This window comes from Xiphias gladius, chromosome 8 (assembly GCF_016859285.1).
Source record: "Xiphias gladius isolate SHS-SW01 ecotype Sanya breed wild chromosome 8, ASM1685928v1, whole genome shotgun sequence".
Lineage (NCBI taxonomy): Eukaryota > Metazoa > Chordata > Actinopteri > Istiophoriformes > Xiphiidae > Xiphias > Xiphias gladius.
Window position 1 is genome coordinate 28,533,036 of NC_053407.1, and position 22,901 is coordinate 28,555,936.

At 40.9% G+C, this 22,901-nt stretch overlaps 1 protein-coding gene across 1 annotated transcript in view; it reads left to right on the top strand.

Annotated features, from left to right (window-relative positions):
• The first annotated feature begins 1,802 nt into the window (after positions 1–1,802).
• Positions 1,803–22,901, top strand: part of pot1 (protection of telomeres 1 homolog) — a 68,401-nt gene continuing 47,302 nt past the window's right edge. The window contains exons 1-4 of the mRNA XM_040133846.1: positions 1,803–1,906; positions 17,827–17,960; positions 18,953–19,025; positions 22,337–22,437. Of these exons, the coding sequence (XP_039989780.1) occupies positions 1,813–1,906; positions 17,827–17,960; positions 18,953–19,025; positions 22,337–22,437 (402 nt within the window). The 5' untranslated portion in view covers positions 1,803–1,812. The remainder of the gene's footprint in view (positions 1,907–17,826; positions 17,961–18,952; positions 19,026–22,336; positions 22,438–22,901) is intronic.

Below are 22,901 nucleotides of genomic sequence, written 5' to 3' on the forward strand. Positions count from 1 at the left end.
CCCGAGCATAATGATGCTGATCGATCCGGACTGATCTGCAGAAAGATATCACAATAATTACTTGACATATTGAAATGAAATTCACTCTTGATATTCCCGCTCATCAAAAGATGATTCCTAATGACTCCGGTGATCTTTCCTCTCGTGACACTGGATGCGGTTTAGACTTTTAGCCCCACCTCTCGTGAGGCTCTAGGGGACTCTTCAGAGGATCAGTGGTACAAGCTGTACGCACCACCGGCCAGGGTGCCGGTGCAAAGACAATAAGCCTTTCTCAATACAAATACACCAAGTTCAAACTTACATCTTCAGGAGTTAAAACTTTGGAAGATGAACTTCAGAGGCCAAACTCAGAGGAACAGGAGGATGCAATACACTGAAGTGACAATTGGAACGACAGCATTCTCGCTTACACAGACGGTTACACTTCAACGCAGCTTTACATCTGTTATCTTGCAATAATTTCTATTTAAAACAGAATGAAATCCAACACGATACACAACACTATCTTTTGTTTGCCTTCGTTAATGAATTTTTATTAAACTGCAGTGAGATCTGTGATATCTAGGGACCCAAAAGTCCACAGAGGAACTGATGTTGTACAACATTAAACTGTCCAATAAAAAAGTGAACCCTCACTTTAAACAAACCAATCTGGCAGCAACAAATATTGGATTTCAACCCTGACACCAAAGTTTATCTTGTAAAAGTATCTGTATCTTCTGTTTAAAACTCTACAAAGCCATCCGAGCCACTGGGATGACCATGGGCGATGATCTGGCTGGTCAGCATATCCTCACATCTCCGAAAGTGCGGATTTTCAAGTAGTGTTATTTTGATTAGGCAACCACATAATCGAAATCTGAACAGTTGATCAAAACTATATCTGGTGACACAGTGACAATAGTAGAATGATAATTATAACAGTGGAGAATCAGGCTCATATGCCCCACCATCGCTTCTGGTTTATGTGAAATGCATACAAGGACGCTTGTCTACCCCAGGTACACACAGGTCAGGAGTCGGCTCCCAAAGCATTGTGGGTAAATGAATGAAGCGAGAACACTTCGGGCCATACGGCGTGTTCTTGTACAAATGTCACACAGTTGGAAGAAGTATTCAGATCCTTTACTTAAGCAAAAGTAGCAATATCAAACTGTGAAAATACTCCATTACAAGTAAACGTCCTGCATTGAAAATATTACTTTAGTAGAAGTACCAAAGTATTATCAGCAAATTGTACTTAAAAGTATTCATAAGGCTGAAAAATGATCCCTGTGAGTGTTTTACTATCATATATATATATTAATATTTTTTTATTATTACTGATGTGTTAATGTGTAAACATATTTTACTGTTATGGTTGGCAGAGGTGGAGTTGATTGTAACTATTCTATATATGCTACTATTGGGTGGTTTAATCTATAACAATGTGTTTGTTAAGTTCAACATGTCGTCACTGAGTGAAGCAGTCCTCAGTTGTCCTCCAGCGGCTGCAGTCAGAGTCTGGAGGCTGGCAGGTCAACCTCCCTGAATATCACACCTCCTCTCCTCCACAGACTCCAGCTCCTAAATAGAAACTTTTCTTGTTTTCCTAATTAAACACAATTTAAAAAAAAAAAATATTGTATTTGTATATTTTTTTTTTGGGTTTTATTGTCATTTTATTATTTTTAATTTTTTTTTTTTTTTTTTACTTATTTATTTATCCGATATTCTATTGCTACATTTTTTCCTTTTTTTTTTTTCCTGTTCACGGTGAATTTCAGTCAGTTATTTTTTATTGTTCATTTACAGTCAATAGCGGTCGTAATGGTCTATCCTGGGGTTCCCCACACGCATGCGCGGTACAGCAAGCCTGTCAATTCGAAATCAGGCGAGGGAAACAAACCCAGCTCCCGCAGCCGTAAGTTTTCCACTTTTATTTCCAGCATTTAATGCGATGTTTTCTTCGACATAATGACATATTCCCACGATGGTCCTTCTTTTTTTACTATTGTTCATTACTTTGTCGAAGTTTGTTTGGTGGCAGTTCGACGCTACTCAAACCTCCGTTGCCTTTGAGGAAGAGAATGTGTGGCCAGACCCGATCTGAAAAATCGTAACGTTTTGGGTTTCATTGTTACTGGCACAACCATAGACCACATCAAGCACATTTTACAAATCCGTACAATCCATTCTGAATTTCAGCCTACACCAAGTACAAAACGGGGCTCTTAACTGGACAGAATTATGTCTTAAATTATTTGTTTTTTGGTCCTCGCAGTCGTCCTTGCCCTCGAAGTCGTGCTAATTTCCAACGCTTGCCGTCCGAGGGAAAAGTTTGAAAATTATTTAAATAACGTACGGCAGTATGTATTGTATGCTTGCCGAATTTACAAAGAGTGTCTACATATTCATAAAAACTAGTTTGTTGTCTTCTGCTTTTTGTGTATGGTCGCAGAGAGCAAATACTACTTTAAAGCCAAGGATTTTGGAATGGAGTTTGGCTTAACATTCTATTACGCATCGGAAGAGAATATTATCTCGCTCGCTATGCGTTCTTACGGTTTTCTTCGTTCACTAGCTTACTTCAACATTGTGTAAAATTATTTTAAAGCGCAAGTTGCTTTTGTGGGTCTTAACCCCCGAGGATAGCTAAGCTACCGTCCCTGGTACGTCAGTGTTTGCTGAAGCAGGCTATTAGGCTAACTAGCTAACAGTTGACTTGCTGTGGCCAAACCTCGACATCTGAAGTAACGGTAAAACGAACTCACAGGCACCTGTACATAAGAAAATACCTGGGGGTGCGTTCACGTTAGTTGTTGATTACGCCCCCGTAGACTGCATGACAGGGACGGTGACTTCTGGGCCTGCAGAGCTGATATTGTTTACTAACTCCGGGTGTACAGGAGTTAGTTGATGCTGGTACTCTTTAGTGGCATATGCCAATTCTGGGTGGTATGTCACTATTGATGAGGGGAGTCCCTCCACTGGCTCATGACACTTGTAACACACTCTCCACCAGCGTACCATTTGTTTTAGTGTCATATGTAGTTAACTTGAGTAGTGCTTTGTCGCCGGCACAAAAACAGCAGGTTTTGGTGTCCCACTAGCACATACCACTTCCCACTGATATATTATCATTCTTACTGGCACATGCCACTGCTGTGGTGTACTGGAATGTCTATTATGTACCATATCACTACTTTTCCAATGATGTACAATACTGTGCTAAAGTTTTAGGCACGTTAGATGTTTAGATTCTTATCCGTCGCGCAGTATCACCAGGGAGGCGTCTGATCGGTCCCAGAATCATTCTGCAGCAGGACAGGGAGCCCAAACACACAGCCAGAGTCATGAAAAACCATCTTCAGAGACAAGAAGAACAAGGAGTCCTGCAACAGATGGTCTGGCCCCCACAGAGCCCTGATCTCAACATCGTGGAGTCAGTCTGGGGTCACATGAAGTGAAAGAAGACACTGATACAGCCCTAAATCCACAGAGAAACTGTGGCAATTTCTCCAAGATGCTTGGAACAACCTACCTGCCAAGTACCTTGACAAACCGTGTGCCAGTGTGCTGAGGAGAACTGGTGCTTTTTTAAGGGCAAAATTCACAGCAAATACTAATTTGATTTAGTATTTTCTGATTACAGCACTTTGTATGAAGTAAAATGATAGACTTTTCATGGCATTATTTTTGAAAGCATCCTCACTTTACTTGTAGTGCCTAAAACCCCTGCACAGTTCTGTATAGCGCTCATCATATGAGCAGCAGCTGCCTACAATGAGTGGTTCTTCCACTATGATGTTAGGGTATAAGCTTTATATGGTACACAGTGAAAATTGTCATCTGTCCGTGGAACACGGACGACATGCTGTTTGTAAGTCTTACAAACATGTACCAACAGTTAGCAGTATCAGTCATATGCCAGCAGGAGTGGCACTGTATCTGCCAGTGGAGCACTAAAGGTGTCTTTTTTTTTTTTTTTTTTTTTTTTTTCCCCTGCCAAATGGCAGTCAAACAGCAGTGACATACAGTACAATAGAGTGTGTATATGTTGCGAACACGATACGCCTTCATCCACTTTTAGATTTTGGCATCACTTGCCTGTGGTATATATATTACTCAGTTGTTACAAGTTTGTATTTTGGATCCTTGTTCTTGTGTGATGCATGTTTGAGTTTTTTCAGCATCTCAGCCCGAAACCTACTTTCAAAATGTGTTGTAGCTATCTATGTACTGAGAAGCAGAGAGAGTCACCCTGTTCCCCCATACAATAGGTATACCCATGGAAATGGTAGAATTACATTAGCAGATGCGATACAATGCTAATGTCATTTTTCATTTTTGGGCTTCAGATCAAGTGTAGTTCAAAGGTTATGTACTTCACCTTGGTTCTCATGCAGGGATTCAGTGTTTGCAGTAATATTATGTTGTTGATGCCTTGACCTCTGACCCTTGGCCAGTCTGTTATTGGTTGCTTGTGATGAATTGGCTCTCTTTGACTGACAGTTTTTTATCTAAATTCTTAAAATATACAATCACTGACCACTCAACAGGGAACAGCATACTAATACTGGGTAGGGCCTCCTTTTCCTCTCAAAACAGCCTAAATTCTTCGTCCACAAGATTTTGGAAATGTTCCTTTGAGATTCTGCTCCCTGTTGACATGATTGCATCACATCATTTCTGCAGATTTGTCAACTGCACATTCATGCTGCCAGTCTCCCGTTCTACGACATCACAAAGATGCTCTACTTGATCCAGACCTGGTGACTGTGGAGGTCATTGAAGTTCACTGAACTCACTGTCATTTTTCATGAAACCAGTTTTAGACGACTTTTGCTCTGTGACATGGTGCAAATTCATGCTGGAAGTAACCCTTAGAAGATGGTGAACTGTGGCCATAAAGGGATGCAAATGGTAGGGGTCAACCAATATTTCTTTTTCAGGGCCAAGACCGATTATTAGTAGTCAAGGAGACTGATAACCGATATTTGGCACCAACATACTTTTGGAGTAAAAATGAAAATCTTGGTGTCAAAATTTAGAATCACACAAACTCCAACACAAAACTTTGTTGAAATGACTTTAAGCATACGTTTAATTAAAAGAGAACCTTTTCAGCATTATCTTAAAACAAAAATTTCAGGGAGCTCCCAGCAGTATTTCTTAGAAAGTTAACCGAAAATTTTAATGAATAAATAAATAAACAAAATTAGCAGACTGCCTAACCAGGTGTTGGTTGATCTACATATAATGAATGGTGATGTGCATTTAACAGACTGAAAGCCCAAAACAATGTATAGCAATAAAAAGCAAATGATCCAAAATGAAATTTAAAAAATAATTATCCACAACAAAATCATAGACATTTAGCAATATTCAATACTCACAAAAAATGCTCATAAGTGAGGCTTTGCAAACAGGTATTTTTGCAGTCTCATTCAGAACAAAGTACTTGATCAGATTCCTTGTTTTGTGTTTTGCTGGATCATCCACTTTAGGTTTTCACCGTTTAACTGGCATAAAAGAGTTTTTTACTTTGTCCATCGTAGATTAAAGCACTCGGTTTATCTCGGTCAAATCCTTGGTAGACCTTGCAGACGCTTGACAAAACGTTTTCTGACTTGTTTACAAGCAATGGAGGGAACTTCTCCCTTCGTCTTTCCTCTTGTTTTTATATCCTTAAGAAGATAACATCACAGACTCCTTAGTTTCATCCAAATTATCCATCTTTAAAGATGACGTTAAGTTAGGCCGAAATTTCCTTTCAGACAGCACATCTCATAACAAATATATCTAACACCTAGTAAAATAAAGTGCTCGGTGAGAGTAAAAGCGAACGGTGAGTCTGGAGCAGCATGATTAGAAGAAGACATCACTGTGAAATGCAACAGTGGACTTCCTTTAAATCTTATTTTCCTTTTGTTCCTTCCACTTCCTTTGTTCAAATAGCTTGTGATTGGGTTTGGAAACCGCCCTGCCTGTTTTTACTGCTGATATTTTATTGAGGTGCTACGTGGATAAATAGATGAGTGGATGACAGGGTGGGGCCAAACAACTCAGGAAATGGATTTGCTATTTTACAATGTTTTTTTTTTTTTTAGAGCAAATTATTGAAAATTGCATCACAGACTACTTAATTTTCTTAAAGCAAAGCGGCTGAAGGTATTTAATAGAAGTGACTGCTGCAGAAATGTCAGTAAGATGATGTACTAGTGTTGGTTATTCTTTTGTACGGGGCTTCATTTCGAGCTTTGTCAAGTCTGAGAAAATAACCCTGTGATGTGAAGCTGTCACTGTGGTGTCATCAGGGTTATAGCAGCATTGGCTTGGAGACTACAAATTTATAACAGAAAGTCTGTGTTACAAACTTGAGGTTTGGAGTTTGTCTGTTAAATCAGAGTTACCAGTTTCCAACTTGTGAATAGCATTCAAGTCAACATCCAAATCATAATTACGACTGGGGAAACTTGGATTTTTCTGACTTGGCACTTACCGACATGGAAACAAGACAAATATGGAAACCTCACATCAGCCAAAGGCTGTCGCTCGCTGTAAATAAACCCAGATCTAATGGATATGGTACTATATTGTCAGTGCCTGGTATTTCAATCCTAACACAACCAGCTTTGTAATCATACAGCCGTTTGATGAGGATGAGTCGTTAATATTGGGAATATTGCCCCTCTCCGCCATCCATCCAGTGTGACGCAGTCGGCAGTGTCAGGCAGGGAGCATCTGATGAAAGACATTTCATTGCCGTTGCACTGGGGTAAATGTAGGGTCACGTATTTAGAGTCAGGATATCTCAGCCTTTGCTGTTTTTGATTTTAACCAATCTTTTTGTAATATGTCTCTCAGAAGTATAATAACTTTATCCGAGTACAATATTAAAGCACTGGATTTCTACTTTTATCTCTTGTCAGAGTTGTCCTCTTTAAAGCTACCCGACGGAGTTGTCTTTTTAAACAATCAAAGCTCTGTTTACATTCAGTGTGTGTACCCTTGAGACCTATCAAACGTTTTGAAGGCATTGTCTTCCTCATTTCATTTCAGTAAGATGATTTAAAAAAGAAAAAGAAAAAAGAATTTTAAACCTGTATGCTTACATCCATTTGCTTGCACTCTTCTTTTTCCTTGCCTTTTGTCGGTGTATTGCTACATTTCTTGGTGCATTTGGTACCAGGTAAAGGCGTCATGTAGCTCACCTTTCATTCGATAAACATGGCCGTTTGCAGGAATGTGTATCAGGTCCAAATATGTGCTCTCTTCTGTTTGTTGGCAGACTCAAAAATCATTTTTTAAAATGTGAATCAAATCGGAATTCTAAAAGTTAAGAATCTTACTTTTTTCAAAAAAATCAATTTTTTTTTTGATGTATTTATTTTTTCCCCCCAAACTGTATAAAAATCATCTAGTTATCTTTCCCCGGCTGATGTTTCAATCTCTAATCATCACTGTAAAAAAAAAAACCAAAATGAGACTCGGGTTATTTGAATAAATTAAATTTCTCAAGAGATGATCTTGTTAAAGGATCCTCGGGCTAACACTAGACACAGTGTAAATTTAGTGGTGACCTGTACTCAACTGTAATTATTCCACATGTTGTACTTTACTCAGATGAGATTTCTCTGTGTTGACCTCTGCCTAATGTTTCTTGCAAAATCACTTGCCCACTTTGTCAGAAAAAAAAAAAGTAAAAGTGTCTAGCATTACATTTATATTAATATTTACTAATTTGGCAGACGCTTTTATCCAAAGTGACTTACAAGTGAGGGACAACACTAAATCTTCAGTACAATGGGAGACCTTGAAGTAAGCGCTAAGTTCTAGATCCGTTCAAAAGACAAAGTGCAAGGATATCAGGTAAAGAAGTGCACAGTAAGTGCAAGTTAGGCACGTTAAAGTGTCGAGGTGTTAGAGGAGAGGAGCTGTGCGCATGTTGTGTGGAGCTGCAGATGAATACTCCTGAGCTCTGAGTATTTTACTCATCGTGTCTCCACCTGCCTGTTAAAGTTAAAAGACGAGCACTCCCTACAGCTTTTGAAGTGGTGGCCGCTCACTGCTGGATAGCTTACACAATGCCTGACCCGGCCACCTCCTGCTGGACGTCTGCATGGAGGGGGGCACCGGACTTTCATCTGGCTGTGGCACCCTGGTATTTCTCCACTTTGATGCAGTGGCTGCTGCATTGCAGAGATCACCTGCCACTTTTTTCGCCTATTGCATCTGAAAGACTGTCGCTCGGAGTGAAAAAAAGAGACACTTCAGACGCCGGCTGGGTTCCTGCTGAAGAGGCTGAAAGAGCAGATTGAAAGTGTCCGGCGGGAGGCAAAAATGCCCGCATGAGTGTCATGATACCGTAATCATGACTTCACCACGACACCTGCCTAAATATCTCCTACTGAAACAGTACCACGGGCCTGTTCTCATTAATCGTCCTTTTTAAATCTAATTCGACCAAATAGAAACTAGAAAAAACTCTCCGTAGAGCGCAGGCTTCCGCCTGGGGGGTGATTTGAGTCATTTGTGTTCAGTCCTCTTTAGTGCACCATTGTAGTGTACAGGCTAATAACCCTGGTTTTGAGCTTCATCTGCATGAAGTGCCAGGCTTAGAGTTAATGTCATTTATGTTTAATATTTTATTTCTATATTTTTATTTTTCTATTATTTATTATTTTTCATACATGTGTGTGTGTTTCTGACAATGAATTGGAACATTTGTAACATTAATAATTGGAATATTGTAAATAACAACCACAAGGTCACAGTGTTATTGAAGCTTTTACATGGTATGCAGTAAATCTGATGTCCCGTATACTTGAGTTTGTTTGATTTCTTTGATAATGAACTTTATACTTGCAACTAGATATCACTTACTGAGCAGCATTTAATGAAACTCAGTACGCCTCCTTGGCGGAGAGCTACGCTCTACTGAGCACATTTTCTAGTTAAAGGAATTATTGACAAAAATGTGCGTGCTGTGATTACCATTACCAGTACCGATTGAGTATAAATTGATCATATTTAACTCGTGTTGTGGAACTGCATACCTGTGAACGCCTGATTTTTAGCAGCTTGCAGGTTGTGGTAAAGTCAGTTACCACTGCCCTTAACTGCCCCTTCAGACTCCAATGGTGAAAAAAAGTTTGCTTTACTTATATTTGAGGGTATGGGCGCGATGTATTTATGTTATCTACCACATTCGCTAACCTGGCGCTCTTTGAATTCTTCGAACAGGTCGGCACGTCTGTCGGCGAGATGCTTTGCCAAGTTGGACACGGTGGCTCCCTCGGTGTGCGTAGCCTTAAAACATCTTTCACAGACGGGCTTGGCGGTGTCCGTGGGCTTGCCCTGGCTGGCAGCCATGTAAGCAAAATAATGCTGCATTTCACTTTGTGCGTCCGCTTTGTCGACAAGCCGTGAACGGTCGGCAAGAGCACCCGTACTTGCTGCCATGCCTCTTGTTTTGTCACTTTCGTGGTGAGTGGAAGCAGAGTGCTGCACACACACACACACACAAACACTGCCCCGCCGTCGCACATCAGCGCAACTCAGGAAATATGGTTCTTATTAAAACACTGTCAGAGTCAAGTACCGGTACAAATAAAATGGGGTATAGTACCGTTTTTTTTATGGCAGGGTATTGCGATACCTTTCTAGTATTGGTATACCGTGCAACACTAGATACATGTACGGAGAAGGAGCAATCATTTTGAAATGGAAATAGCAATCTGAAATTGCAAGAGCCACGATTTTATTTGTTGCTGGTTTCGTCAGCTTTAGAGAGTGTTGATGGCAAATTTACTCAGCTTCAGCCTGTTGTTAGTCCATACATGATGAAAGTCTTTGCTGTTAACTGGATATTAAGCTCTCTGCATGCTGGTGTCTGCACTATTTCTACTGTTTCCTTAAGGAAGAAAATCCACTATATCAAATTTTGATTGGAGCTTCAATGATAAATCGCTTATTAATCAGGAACTAATTTGATAATTGATGAATTGTGTAATTTTTCAGTGCTGTCTCCCTCCATGTTGCAGGAGAACTTGCTCACAGACGCAAAGGGAGAGTGGAGCCGTGGTTGCGTGGAGAGCGTGATAGAGGAGAGAGGCAAACACTCGCAGGGCTTTTCAGACGAAACGGGTTATGTAACGTGACATCAATATCGATATGAATGGTATTTTCTGATCCTATATCTCAGTTGAAAATATATCAGTGTACCCTAAAAAGTCAATATACGGCCTAGCCCTGAAACTAACCAGAAAATATTCACATTTGAGAAGCGTTAACAAGAGAATTTAAAAACTTTTTCTTAAAAAAAAAACAAAACCATAGTGATTATCAAAATACTTGCACAGCAATTTTCCTGTCGATCAGTTAATCCATTAATCGTCTAATTGTTATAGCTCTAACTGCAATTACATATTATCCTCAAATTGCTTGGCCCTAGATGAACTGGCAGTAGCCGAAATAGGGCAGTGATCCCTATAATAGTAACGGGCCAGGTGACAGGTGAGCATAAAAGAAAGTGGCTGTGTTGCAGGTGTGCCAGTGTCCCCCCGGCGAGGTCAGAGATTAAGTACAGCAGTAGCATCCAGTCTCACAGCTGCTGATTCTTGATCCAGAAACACAACAAGTCGTTCCAGTAGAGAAACACCTTCACTGGGACAATCCTCTTTCCAGATGTATTCTGTTGAGTTGGTTTTCTTTTTCTTTTCTTTTTTTTTTTTTTTTAAATTTGGTTCTGCTTCTGTTGAGTTGAGCCTCTCTCATCCCCACAAGAAGAAAAAGAGACAAAGATGTTGGAAATGTGCAGCAAAGTAAGGTTTCTGTCTTGGCAGACGCTCCGGCGTTGGCTGAAAGCGAGAGGACAGTTTGTGATTTCGACACACAGTCGCTGTTTTTCAGAGAAGAGAAACAAACACGCAAAAAACCCAAAACAAACAGACACACAAAAAAAACCCCAAACTGGTGAAGCGGCGTCCCATCAAGGCTGCCACTTGGCAAGATGGATTGATCCACATCTTCTTCTGTCTCACTCGATTTTGACACCGAGGCATCGTAGAACAAAACAGGGCGGCTTACGCCGATTAAGATTCACTGTGCATTTAGACGGAGAAGTTGACTATCAATTATTGATAAATAATTTCTAATTATACCAAGAAAGCAGTGGATTTGGGTGTAATCTCAAAATGTTCCCATAGGCCACGGTCGTCCCTTAAAACAGCCATTTTACCCTGACTTCTCAGGACGGCTTTATTAGCTTCAACTGCCTGTGCACTATACTGAATTTATCAAGTGTGACATTATAGTGCAGATAATTAACTCCTCCTCAATGATTTTTACCGAACCTGTCTTTAGCAGCTTGGCCTTCATTTGAATACTGTCTTTTATTTGACGTTTTACAGAATGTATTCAGGTGGAGTTTGAGAATTAATTATGATCTGTATTACAATTTGCTCTTGATACGTGTCAGCCTTTCTCTACTTCACGACCATGATGGGCTGTTATTGGAATGTCTCTAATACCACAACAGTACTTTCTTGGTACCCTAGATTGCTGTATGGTGTGTTTTTCTCCAAAAAACTGTTCATTTACAGTAATTAAGTATTGAACAATGTAATTAAATGCCTGCTGATTCTGTCATTTTATCTGACAGCCTCTGTTCCGAGCGGCTCTCAGCCAAAAAGGGAGATTTTGCTTTAGAAGAAATGTAATTTTTCAGTGGGGTGATACCTCCGTAGGAGCTCATTAAAACTTCTAACCATCTCCATTAAAACAATAAAACCAGTCACTGTGGGGCCTGCAGTCAGTAACCTCCAAGTGATTCAATTTTGAGAAGCTCATCCAAAAAGAAAATTTGCTTCTACAAGCACAGAAAGTTACATCAAGGTTATACTTTTTAGCTCTGTGTCCTGCTGAAAAGTTTGAAAAGTCAGATTTTCAGAATGGCACAGAAATGGACTAATAGCAGTGAGCTAACATATACAAAGACGTGGTCCTCCATGTTGTGTCGGTTTCTGTCTACGGACAAGTGGCAAACGAAAGGAAAAAACCTAAATAAATCAGTGGAGGAACATAACGAATGCAGAAGCTCCCACACAGGTGGACGGCATGGTACGATCAAGCGGTTAACATCCAGTCATGCTCTGTGACATGTATGAAGAATCTGAGCAGGCCCAGTTGATTCTGATTGTATCGTGATGGGAAGAGGAAAAGATCCAAGTGACTTTGAAAGAGGGGTTCATTGTTGGGGCACAGATGGCAGGAGCTTCATTCACAGGGACTGCTCAACTTGCCGGTTGTTCAGTAGGAACGGTGACTCAAGTGACGTCTGCATTTACAGTTAGGTACAGAAGTAATTGGACAATGACTCGATGTTCATAATTTGGCCTCTGTACACTAACACAATGGGTTTAACAAAAACATCACATTAACCGTTTATGAATTACAGCCATTTTTATACATAGCCCCTCATTTTCAGAGGCTCAAAAGTATTTGGACAAACCAACATAATTATAAATATAAGTATCATTTTTAATACTTGGATGAAAATCCTTTGCAGTCAAGGACCAAGTTTCCTCCCTTGAGATTCTTTGCCAGGCCTTTACTGCAGCCACCTTCAGTTGCTGCTTGTCTGTGGGTCTTTCTGCCTCAGTTTTGTCTTCAGTAAGTAGAAAAACAATCTCAATAGGGTTAAGGTCAGGCGACTGACTTGGCCTTTGAAGAATATTCTATTTCTTTGCCTTGAGAAGCTGTTATGTTACATTCGCAGTATGTTTTGGGTCATTATCCATCTGTACTGTGAAGCACCGTCCTATCATTTTTGCAGCATTTGGCTGAATCCGAGCAGATAGTACGGCCCAGTACACTTCAGAATTCTGCGACTTCTATCAAGCAGTCACTTCATCCATAAACACCAGTGATCCAGTTCCGCTGGCAGCCGTACATGACCGTGCCGTAACACTGCCTCCACCATGTTTGACCTTTTGATTTAGGTCAAAATTTCAATTTGACTATAATTTTGCTCCATGACACGGTAAATTAAAAAAACTAATGTTATGGACATACTAGTTTAGTCCCCCGATGTTGTATCCAGATTACTTTGGTGACTCTCCATGAGTTTTTTTCCAGCACCACCCTCTAGACAAACTTCATGTTTAGTAAGCCTCAGAGAGTAGCTAAATCATCAGTGTGTTGTTCATACCGTAGCTGAAATGACTAGCTGAATGCGCTCCTGTTTCTCTGTGTACAGCGCTGATGTTTGTATTATTGAACCAGTGTCAGCTTATTCTTATCAGCCGCCTCTGGTGAAAGGAGGTTCATCTCTCTCTGCCCTCTAGGAGGATTTGTCTGATACCCACTGCAGAGGAAACTCCTCCAGTATGCACGGAAATAAACCTTTTAGATCTGGGTTTTCAACCCGTGGGTCAGGAGATAAGACAGATGATTTGCAGGGATGCTTGGATAGAAACGTATCACCACTGCACAGACAGTGTGTATCATTGTACCTCCTCCAGTTCTTCTGAAATACTGAATATTTGAAGCCTGTTCTGATGATGAATCAGCTGAAATAACATCAAAATAAAAAAATAAAAAAATTCTCTAGCTTAACTGTTCATTCTGTTCTACACTTATTCTAGCCTTCAACAAGACACACTGTCAGGGTTAGAGGTTCAATTCCCTGTTACTGATCAGCCAAATGATGTTTCAGTATATCTGCAGCAAGCTAAGCTCTGTGTCAAGACACCCAAGCAGCTACGTGGGCAATAGAGTGTAAAAAGTAATGCAACATTAAAATCCCATTTGGACTCGTGAGAAAAATATCAGGCTCTTTAGCAGCCCGATGTTTGGCTTTCTTCACCAGCCGGTCTCTTAACTGTGTCTGTCTGCTGTTTGGTGCTGGGCAGGTAGTGCAATGTGGGTTTATCAGAGTGTGTTTGCTGTAAACAGCTGCCTGCTGCAGTTTTGAAAAACACTGATACTGAAGCATACAGTAAATGTGCCTTAAAACGAAAACTGGGAGCCGAAAGATGCTAAGAGACTGCACAGAGCTGAGGGGATCTGCAAAGGTGGTGGCATTTCATTTGGCATACCAATTTCATCTATTGTTAATATAAAGATATTGATTGATTAGAGCAGGTTTAAGCCGCAGTTAGTGATTCAGAGGTGTTGAACCAGGCTACATGGTTGAACTACTGGCTGTTGTAGCGTGAGGAGCTGGAGTGTGAAGAAACAATCAGGTGGCTTTTTTTTAAAAGAAAACTTTAAACTTAAATTTTTTTTTGTGTAGTTCGGATAAGAGACAAATTCAGTCTGTCTGTCTGTTCTTTCTGCTCTCGTCCACAGAGAGTCTGTGACTCAGTGCTGAAGAGTGGGTTTAGGTGGTTTTTAATAAATGGGGTTCTCAGAGTGCTGCAGAGCTGCTCTCCCTTGACACACTCCCTCTGCTCGGCACTCGCATGCTGGTCCTGACCTGATTTAAAAAATAAAAAAAAAAAAAAAAAAAATCACCCAGAAATCACCTGCTGAGCCCTGGGTTGTTTTTTTTTGTTTTTTTTTTTTCCCCAGTAGGTGAAACTTCTGGATTTTATGCCTGTGGCAGCTGGAGGTTTTATGTTGTAGAAAATAAACTTTCAGGTTGCAGCCAGCACTGAGCTGTTTGGGTTCGGCTCTGTTGGAAAATTGGAGATTGTAATTAAATAGCAATTAAATATGTAAGTGGAGAGTGTAAATGGTTACTGTGGTGTTGTGCTTTATGTGTTTAAATTTGTCCGTACATTAGCTTTGGTTACCTGTGAATGTGCAGACCAGTTAATACCTGAAACAAACATGAATGCTATATTTCCTTCATCTTTTCCACATGTTTATCTTGATGTGCGTAACTCCTTATATTCTCGTAACAGCAGCAGATGGAAACATAAATTCTCTTGCCAATTTTATGGAAACTTAGTTAAGATTTGTGCTGTATTTTCGACGGAACCTTCGCTCGTGACACACCGGCAACTAGACGGCCAACATATTTTTAAAGATGAGAAGAACAAGAAAGCAAGTCGAAGAAAAACAGAACGTATGTTGTACTATTTGCCCACAGTACCCACTACAGCACTGGAGCACAATGGCAACTCCTTAAAGAATGAGGAGTGTGCACACGTGATTGTTGTGGACAGTGAGCACACAGCTGCGGAAGAGATGGTGTTTAGTTTGGCGCAGGGACCGTGCTAAGAACATAACTCTCAACTACTTTGTAGAATTAACATTGTTCTGCTTCTGCTGCCTCACACTACCGGCGCAGGTGCCGGATTCAGTCTGCAAAACAATGTCACACGGCACCTTGCAAATCTGGGTGTAAATAAATCTGGCAAATCTCTGCAGATTGTTTTTCTTGTTTTGTTTTCCCTTCATTTGGCTCCGAAACCAGAGAATAAAGCATCAAGTATCTTGTTCTGCATGATATATTAGCGAATATCGGACAACATATACGTTGATACCAATTTATACCGATAAAATCGGCTGACTGATATTTTGGTCGGGTTCTACTGTGTTTGTCTCAGTGATACTTCAGCAGGTCACGGTGTCTTCTGAGGTGAACAGGTCAGAAATGTTTCAGTTTGTGCGACCCCTGGGTTTTTCCTCCCGTCCCAACGGTCATGTCCGGTCTGCGGTCCCAACTGCTGTACTGTGCTCAGTGCCCGGTTCAGCAGTGAGTTGCTGTTTGGAGATCCATCCTCTGTCCACCTCAGCCTCTCCATTCTCCTTGAATGATGTTGTTTGGATGAACTTGAGTTACCCTCGGAGTTAATGAGTGTCCCCGAGCAGCTGATTAGCGGGTTTTCAGTGACGCTTAGAGGCCGCTGTGTGCTAGGGGTGGGCCGGCCGACATTTGGCAGGGATCAGCTGCTGTCCCACCACGGGGATCAGCAGACTGTTTACAGCCGACTGGTGGTCTCTGATATGTTGCTGCTCTGTGGGGTTTGTGGCGGGCTCTGACTCACAGTTCACTCTGAGCCAGTCATTTACTGAAGTTGACAAACAAACCAACCACAGCAGGCTACAGGTGAGCTGGCTGCATGTGCAGATAAGGTTCTGTCAGGAATTGATCACACGGGTGGGTTTTTGTCGCGGCGCCAGCGGGATGCGGCACGGCCAGGCGCTAGAGATGCAGAGTAGGAGAAAAATCCGAATCAGCATTTGAAAGATTTCTTGCAATGATAACCTCAAGCCTACTTGACAAAGAAAGAGGACTTTCTTTACTACAGGTTACAGGTTAAACTTACAGAATGCCACAGTGACAGTGGAAAATGAGCCAACTTTACAACGCGGTTGACTCTCTTTGAATGACTGCTTTATTTTATCCGATTCTATTCATGTAGAAACGAAATAAGTTTGCGTAACGCTTGGTATAAACTTATCTTGTGATTTTATGCAGACCACACCTGCAAAAAAATCACAAGATATTTTCCTTGAATCATTCAGTCCAACATTGATAGGTCGTATTTTTTTAAAACCAGATTCCACATCAGGATGTTGTCATCAGTTTTTACTGGGCCTTGGAAATGTGTTTTGTGTTGCAACAAAATTTACATTTACCAACACATTATGCATCATGTGTTCGTAAATGTGAATTGATAATGTATTTCTGAATGTACTCGAGTCGTAGCAGGGTGAGGATATTTTCTTTGCTTTCATTTTGTCTATTTTCTTGTGTTTTCTTAAGTTGCAGAGCGTTTAACTCTGCCACACTGTAAAATTCCATCTTAAATGGACAAAATTTGGATTTTGAATTAGGAACTATCTGAACAAACACATTAAGTCTGACTTGTGATCTGACCTTTTGATATCACCTTTCGATACTCGACAGTTTTGTATAACCCATGTGTACAGCCACTAAAAAGAATGTGCTGGTTTTTGTTTTTCTTTGTGTGACACCAGAATAACAAATTTTGGTGTTTAGACTGTTGAAAGCCTTCCGAGCTGCCAGGTGAGCTGCAGCACCGGTGTCCTGGCTGATGAACTGCAGGTGCAGGCGGGTCTGTAGACCTGCAGCGCTGTGAGGTTTGTGAAGTTTTTTGGGGACGGACAGACGGACGGAGTGACTTGTAGCGGCTGTAGGTCAGGCCCAGAAATTGTCTGTGGTACCTTCACAAAGAGCAGCTCTGAGCTCCTGAATGAATTACTCATCCTGCTCCAATTCAGGCCTCTGGCTCCTCCCCTCCGGTCTAAATCAGGAGGTTTATTTGGTTATATTTTTTCCTGGCTGGGTTTTCTGCCTAAATGAGCAGCTGACTGTACGGTCGAGTGAACAGCTCGTCTGCCTCGCAGGCTGTTCCCGCTCTGTCGTCCTCGGTCAACGAGGTACCACCGAGGGAGTCGCCAGTCAAATCTGCCCGAAATAACACTAATGAGCTCTGACAGGAAGCAACGTATTACCTGCTGGGAACATGGCCAACACTTTCATGCGTTTCTCTCTGAAACGCCTCAAAGACTTGAACCCTCCTGCCGCACTCTCAACATGGATCTGGTGTTTCCTGTCAGAGGTTTTATCCCGGTAATGAGTCGTCTTTGGTGGAGGACAGTTATAACTGGACTTTAATCTGTTCTCTGACACTGATCCACGCTGTTATCTCTGGTTTAAAGCCTGAAACCACTGACATTCACTTATGTCCAAGCCAGATGAACATGAACTGTACATTTTCATATGTTTTAGTGGCGACATAATTATTTACAAACCTAAAATCAGTCCCTTTAATTCAAACATTGAATTCTAACGCAATCTATTAGCAAGCCCCTTCGCTGGCACAGAATTTAATCTCATGTTTTGATTCATGTCCCCAGGTCACCTTGACGTCATGCCTATCTGTGTGCTGTCAGAGGGGGCGGGGCCCGGCGCCCAGGTACCAGGACACCTGAGCCGGATTCCCATCCCACTCATCACCACCAGCACCGACTACTCCAACAAAACAGTCAAGGTTTGTTTACAGCAGGACTGTAGTCAGAGAGACTTTTCATTTTTATACAAAGATAAACTGAAACTGTGCACAGGCTTGACTTGGGATTCACGCCTGTGTTTAATTACATGATTTCTGTATGTGGACCTTTTGGATCATAAGTTGTATACTATCTGATTAAGATGTCATTTCGAAATGTTGTTATTGTATTCATTAAATTGTCTCTGTGGGAACAACAGTTTAGCATGCAGCCTCCTTTCTCTTGATATTCAATTTGGCTTTTTTCCTACACACCTGATATTATGTGCATAATTTACAGACGGTCGACAAATTAACCGAAAAACCGGCGACAAGGGCCTTAGCAAGGTGTTGGGACACCACGAGCTGCCAGAACGGCTTCATTGCGTCTTGGCATTGATTCTACAAGTCTATGGAACTGCCCACCTGTGTGGAAGCATCTGCATTCGTTATGTTCCTCCACTCATTTATTCAGGTTTTTCCTTTAACTTCTCACCCGTCTGTACCTTATGGACACGAATCCCTTTGCTAAGAAAAATTAGCCAAAAGATTTTTTGTAAAACCCTACATGGATTCCAAATCTTCTCTGTAGAATTCAAGAATTCCTGTATTTTCCTGTTTTCTTGGTGTTTTCCTGCACTGATAACCATGTATTTTTCCCTTTATTCCCTGTTCCAGTCATCTGTCACCTTCCACCATCTGTTCATATCCACCTAGTTTCTTCTTCTTTTTTTTTATTTTTCCTTTACATGAGGTTATTTGCTTGTTCTTGATTAGTATGCTGCAGAAATATACTTATGAAAACCAAAGCAGCAGAATAATCCAACTTCTGTCTCACAGCTCATTTCCCTGAGGCGCTCATCAACGCTGCTCAGTCTTTTAACGTGGCTTTGATCAGTTGACAGGCTCTCAGTGAATTTCTGCAGAACTTCAGTCAGAGCTAAAAGCTTCTCAGTTTGTCTCTAAGTTTAGTGTTTTTTTTTTTATTTTTCCAGGGGAAAGTGGTTCATAAAGGCCCGCTGGTGTCGTTAGCAGCTGACGATTTCATCATGAAGACTGTCATCCAAGGTAATACTCAAACATTTGTGTGTACCACATGTCTGTTTCTAGCTGAATATGGTCCACGCAGCTGCCTCCTGGGTTCTTTGTGTTATAAATTAAGTTTCAGAATAGGCTGGTACTCATATAAAAGTGAGTTCAGTGCTATGGTACTTCTACGGGCAGTGTTACTAACAGGAATTGAACCAGCAACCTTTCACTCACAGTAGGAAATCATCTTTTAGTGTGTTTTGGTTGGAATTTGGGTAAATTCAGTCTTTAACAAACTGAATTGACAGTGTTAGAATCATTGCACATCGTTAATTAACATTTTCGTTGCCGTGACCCACTGGAAACAATATAACCTTGACTCAACTTCAAAAAAATTAAACAATGATTCAGACTAAATATTTGAAGTTCAATCAACATAATTTGGTCATCTGTATGACCACAATTTTTAAGTCAAGGCAAAGCTTTGTAAGAGGGCTGAGACAGATAAAAGTTTTTGTTGTGTGTGACAGTGTAAAATATTGCAGTATTGTTCTCGCACTACATGCCATGCAAACGCTGGTCTGCTCATCAAGAGTCATTTGGGGTTCATTGTTTTGATCAAGGACGGTTGGACACATGTAATTGGACCTAATTTATTGAGTCCCACTACAATACAAATGCATTGAAACTACTAATAATGTGTTGAATGAAATTAGCAATCAAAATAAGAATAAGATCTTGGTCAAACTCAAGAATATTTACAGTATAGTTGGAATTACAAAAGACACATGGAATGAACAACCACCATTCAAGACCAGAAAAAAACATGCCTTGATTAGTATTGCATTAAGCTTTCAATGTAGTTTTTTTTTTTTTTTTCTTAATGTCACGCTGTTTTTTAATTTAAAATAAAATAATAAAATAGTCCGCAAGTAGTCAGTACGTCACCGAGATTCCAGTCCCATGGATTCCGTGGTTTCCCATGGATGCACAAATGAATCTTGCACAGCCTGAATCTTTACACCTGATCCGCCACAGCATTAAAAAAGGTTACCAGTTTTAATGTTTTGGCACATATATATTCTGTACATATATGCCAATGACATTTATGACTGGAATCTCGGTGATGTTCTAGATTAGCAGGTCCTGGTATACATTACAAAATAGCCCTAAATCCAAGCTAGCTACCTGGCTTGGTCGCTGATAGGTAAGTAAATCAGCAGGATTTAGTTTAGACACACTTTTTTAGACCCCTGTTCAACCTCCGTTTATAGTTATACTAGAGCGGGGTCATATAAAGCTGGATGGCGAGATACATCTAATAGGATAAATGCTGTTTTAGACTGTGTGCTTTTGCTCCCTCAAATATCAGCACCGTGAAGATGTTTTGTTGTTGGTCAACGATGAGAATTTCTGTGGAAGTTCACAGTGGTTTGATTGTATTCTGTGGGTTTATAAAGCGCTTGTTTGCTAAAAACAGCTGGCTGCTGCCGCTGGAGACCGAATCAGAGAGTTAATGTACAGCAAAACCAAAACTAGGAGCCTTAGGAAGCTAAAAAGCTGCGTAGTACTGCAGAGTTGACGGTGCGGTGTGTGTGCGGAGCTGTCAGGACTGTGTGTGAGTTAAGCTGTTTAGCTGGGCTGGATTGTAGAAGCAGATGGAGGCCAGTGTGTCTCATTGTTGTCTTGTCTGCGGCCATCTTATCTCTGAGCTGCCTGATTAAGGAGCCACAGAGAGCCAAAGCTCTTGTTGTGGTGTCGACATCCTTCCTTTAATTCATTGAAACACTCTGACACCCCATCTGTGTCCCTAACTGTGGAATGAACAGGTCCTGTTCTTCTGTATTGTTGGGTTATAGACACTCTGTCAATTTTTGTACGTTGTGTGACCTGTTGGTGCATTGTGGGATTTTGTGTTAAGGATGTGACTGTCTGGCTGATGTTGCTGCTATTTCTGTTCCCTTTTTTTGTGGTAGCTTTTAAAGGTTCTGTAAAGATAAATGTAGGCTATGTTTACATTAACCTGATTGGTGCTGATGTGTTTTCCTAGTTTAGTTCAGCTTGTGGAGGATACCTGTGTGTGTGTGTGTGTGTGTGTGTGTGTGTGTGTGTGTGTGTGTGTGTGTGTGTGTGTGTGCACAGACACACACACACACACACACACACACACACACACACACACACACACACACACACACACACACACACACACACACACACACACGGACTGTCAGTAGCTGATGCTGACATCCACGTTAATGATCACTTTGAGAAACCGAAAGTCTGCTCACAAATTCATCTGCACTGTTTGTGTTGACAGGACATCAGCCTGATATCTGCAGACAGTTCTTGGCTAGTGTTAGCCTCCTGGCAGGGACATACTGAATAAAGTAGAATACAAACACACACACACACACAGACTTCCCCGGCTTCACATCCCTTATCTCCGGCTACGAGTTCAAGAGTTCAGGCCAGCGTGCAGTCATTTTTTTTCAGTCTATCCCTCTCGTGATCTCTAGATCCGAGACGAGATGGGCAGAGTCAGCTAACCATCCTGAGTCATCACTGTCCCGTAAACTGAGGAGAGTCTGCGTAGACTATTAATATTCACGTGAAAGTTTTCGAGACTTTCGTGATTCACGGTGGCTCATATAGTCAGCTATCGACTGCATTACTTTGTGACTTAAAATAACCTTTTTTGCACGTTGTCATAACTCAGTTCCTCCGCAGACGGCGTTCGACACATCTGGCAGCCGTAACTGAACCACTTTCAACAAGTGGCACATAACATTTAGTGCAGATGTACATGTTCACTGTTCATCTGCATGTTCACTAAAAATTGCGATTAATGAGAAAAAAGCAAAATTCTCTTGAACCAGCCCTAAACATCATCAAAAGTGCAGCAGTTATAAACAGTTATGTCTAATTTCAATTTATATTCTGGGGAGTTTAAGGGTTTATACTGGGGATTCAGGGCAGATTAAAGAAGACAAAGCAGTTTTTTTCAGGATGCTCGTCTCCATGTTTGACTCCCGTTAATCGATTAACCTTTTGGTCTATAAAATGTCAGAAAATAGCAAAGAAAATTCCCAATTCTATTTCCCCATAGCCCACGATAGTTCTCACAACTGAGAAGCTAGAACTATACATTTTTTTTGCAATTTGCTTTAAAAAATGGCAACTGTCAAAATAGCGACTGATCGATTGATAGACAAATTATTTCACCTCTAGATATCATCTGGAGATATCATTACACATTTGTACTGATCATCACCTAAACGCCTCATCACCCGGATCCGAATCTCCATCCCGACTCATTCCTTGTTCCTTGTTCTGCGTCTGTTTTCCAGAGGAAGACGCACAGCCGAACGCCTCGTCTCACAACCCGTCCATCAACGTCGTGCTGTGTGGAGCGCTGGCCAAGGACTTCAGTCAAGCTGTCAATCAAGGGGTAGGTTCACTCAGTCATTAAAGATATCATGTTAAACTGTATAACAGAAGTGTGTATGAAGTTACAGCAGTTATTTTGGTGTTTTGTTTTGTTTTTTTTCCCTCTTGATGCAAGTGTCAGTGTTATTTACATCAGATAAAAGTGATAGAAATAGAATATACGACATAATATAAATACACGCCGCAGTACAAGCACGAATGACAACCTCTTGGGTGTCTTCACTGACCTGGAAAAACGAAAGAACCGCAGTGTTTTTTTTCTGAACTGCATCAGTAGGAGACATTCAGAACAGATATATGAATCATGTGTCATATGAGTCTTTATTTAGTTTGTGTAGATGTGCTGTTCTGATAAAGTGTGAATGGAAATGAGGATGATTATGATGTTTGAGTGCACACTGATGGTGTGTGGCTGCTGAATCTAATTTACAGTGTGAGTTATTTTCTGTTTCCTTTGCTCCCCTC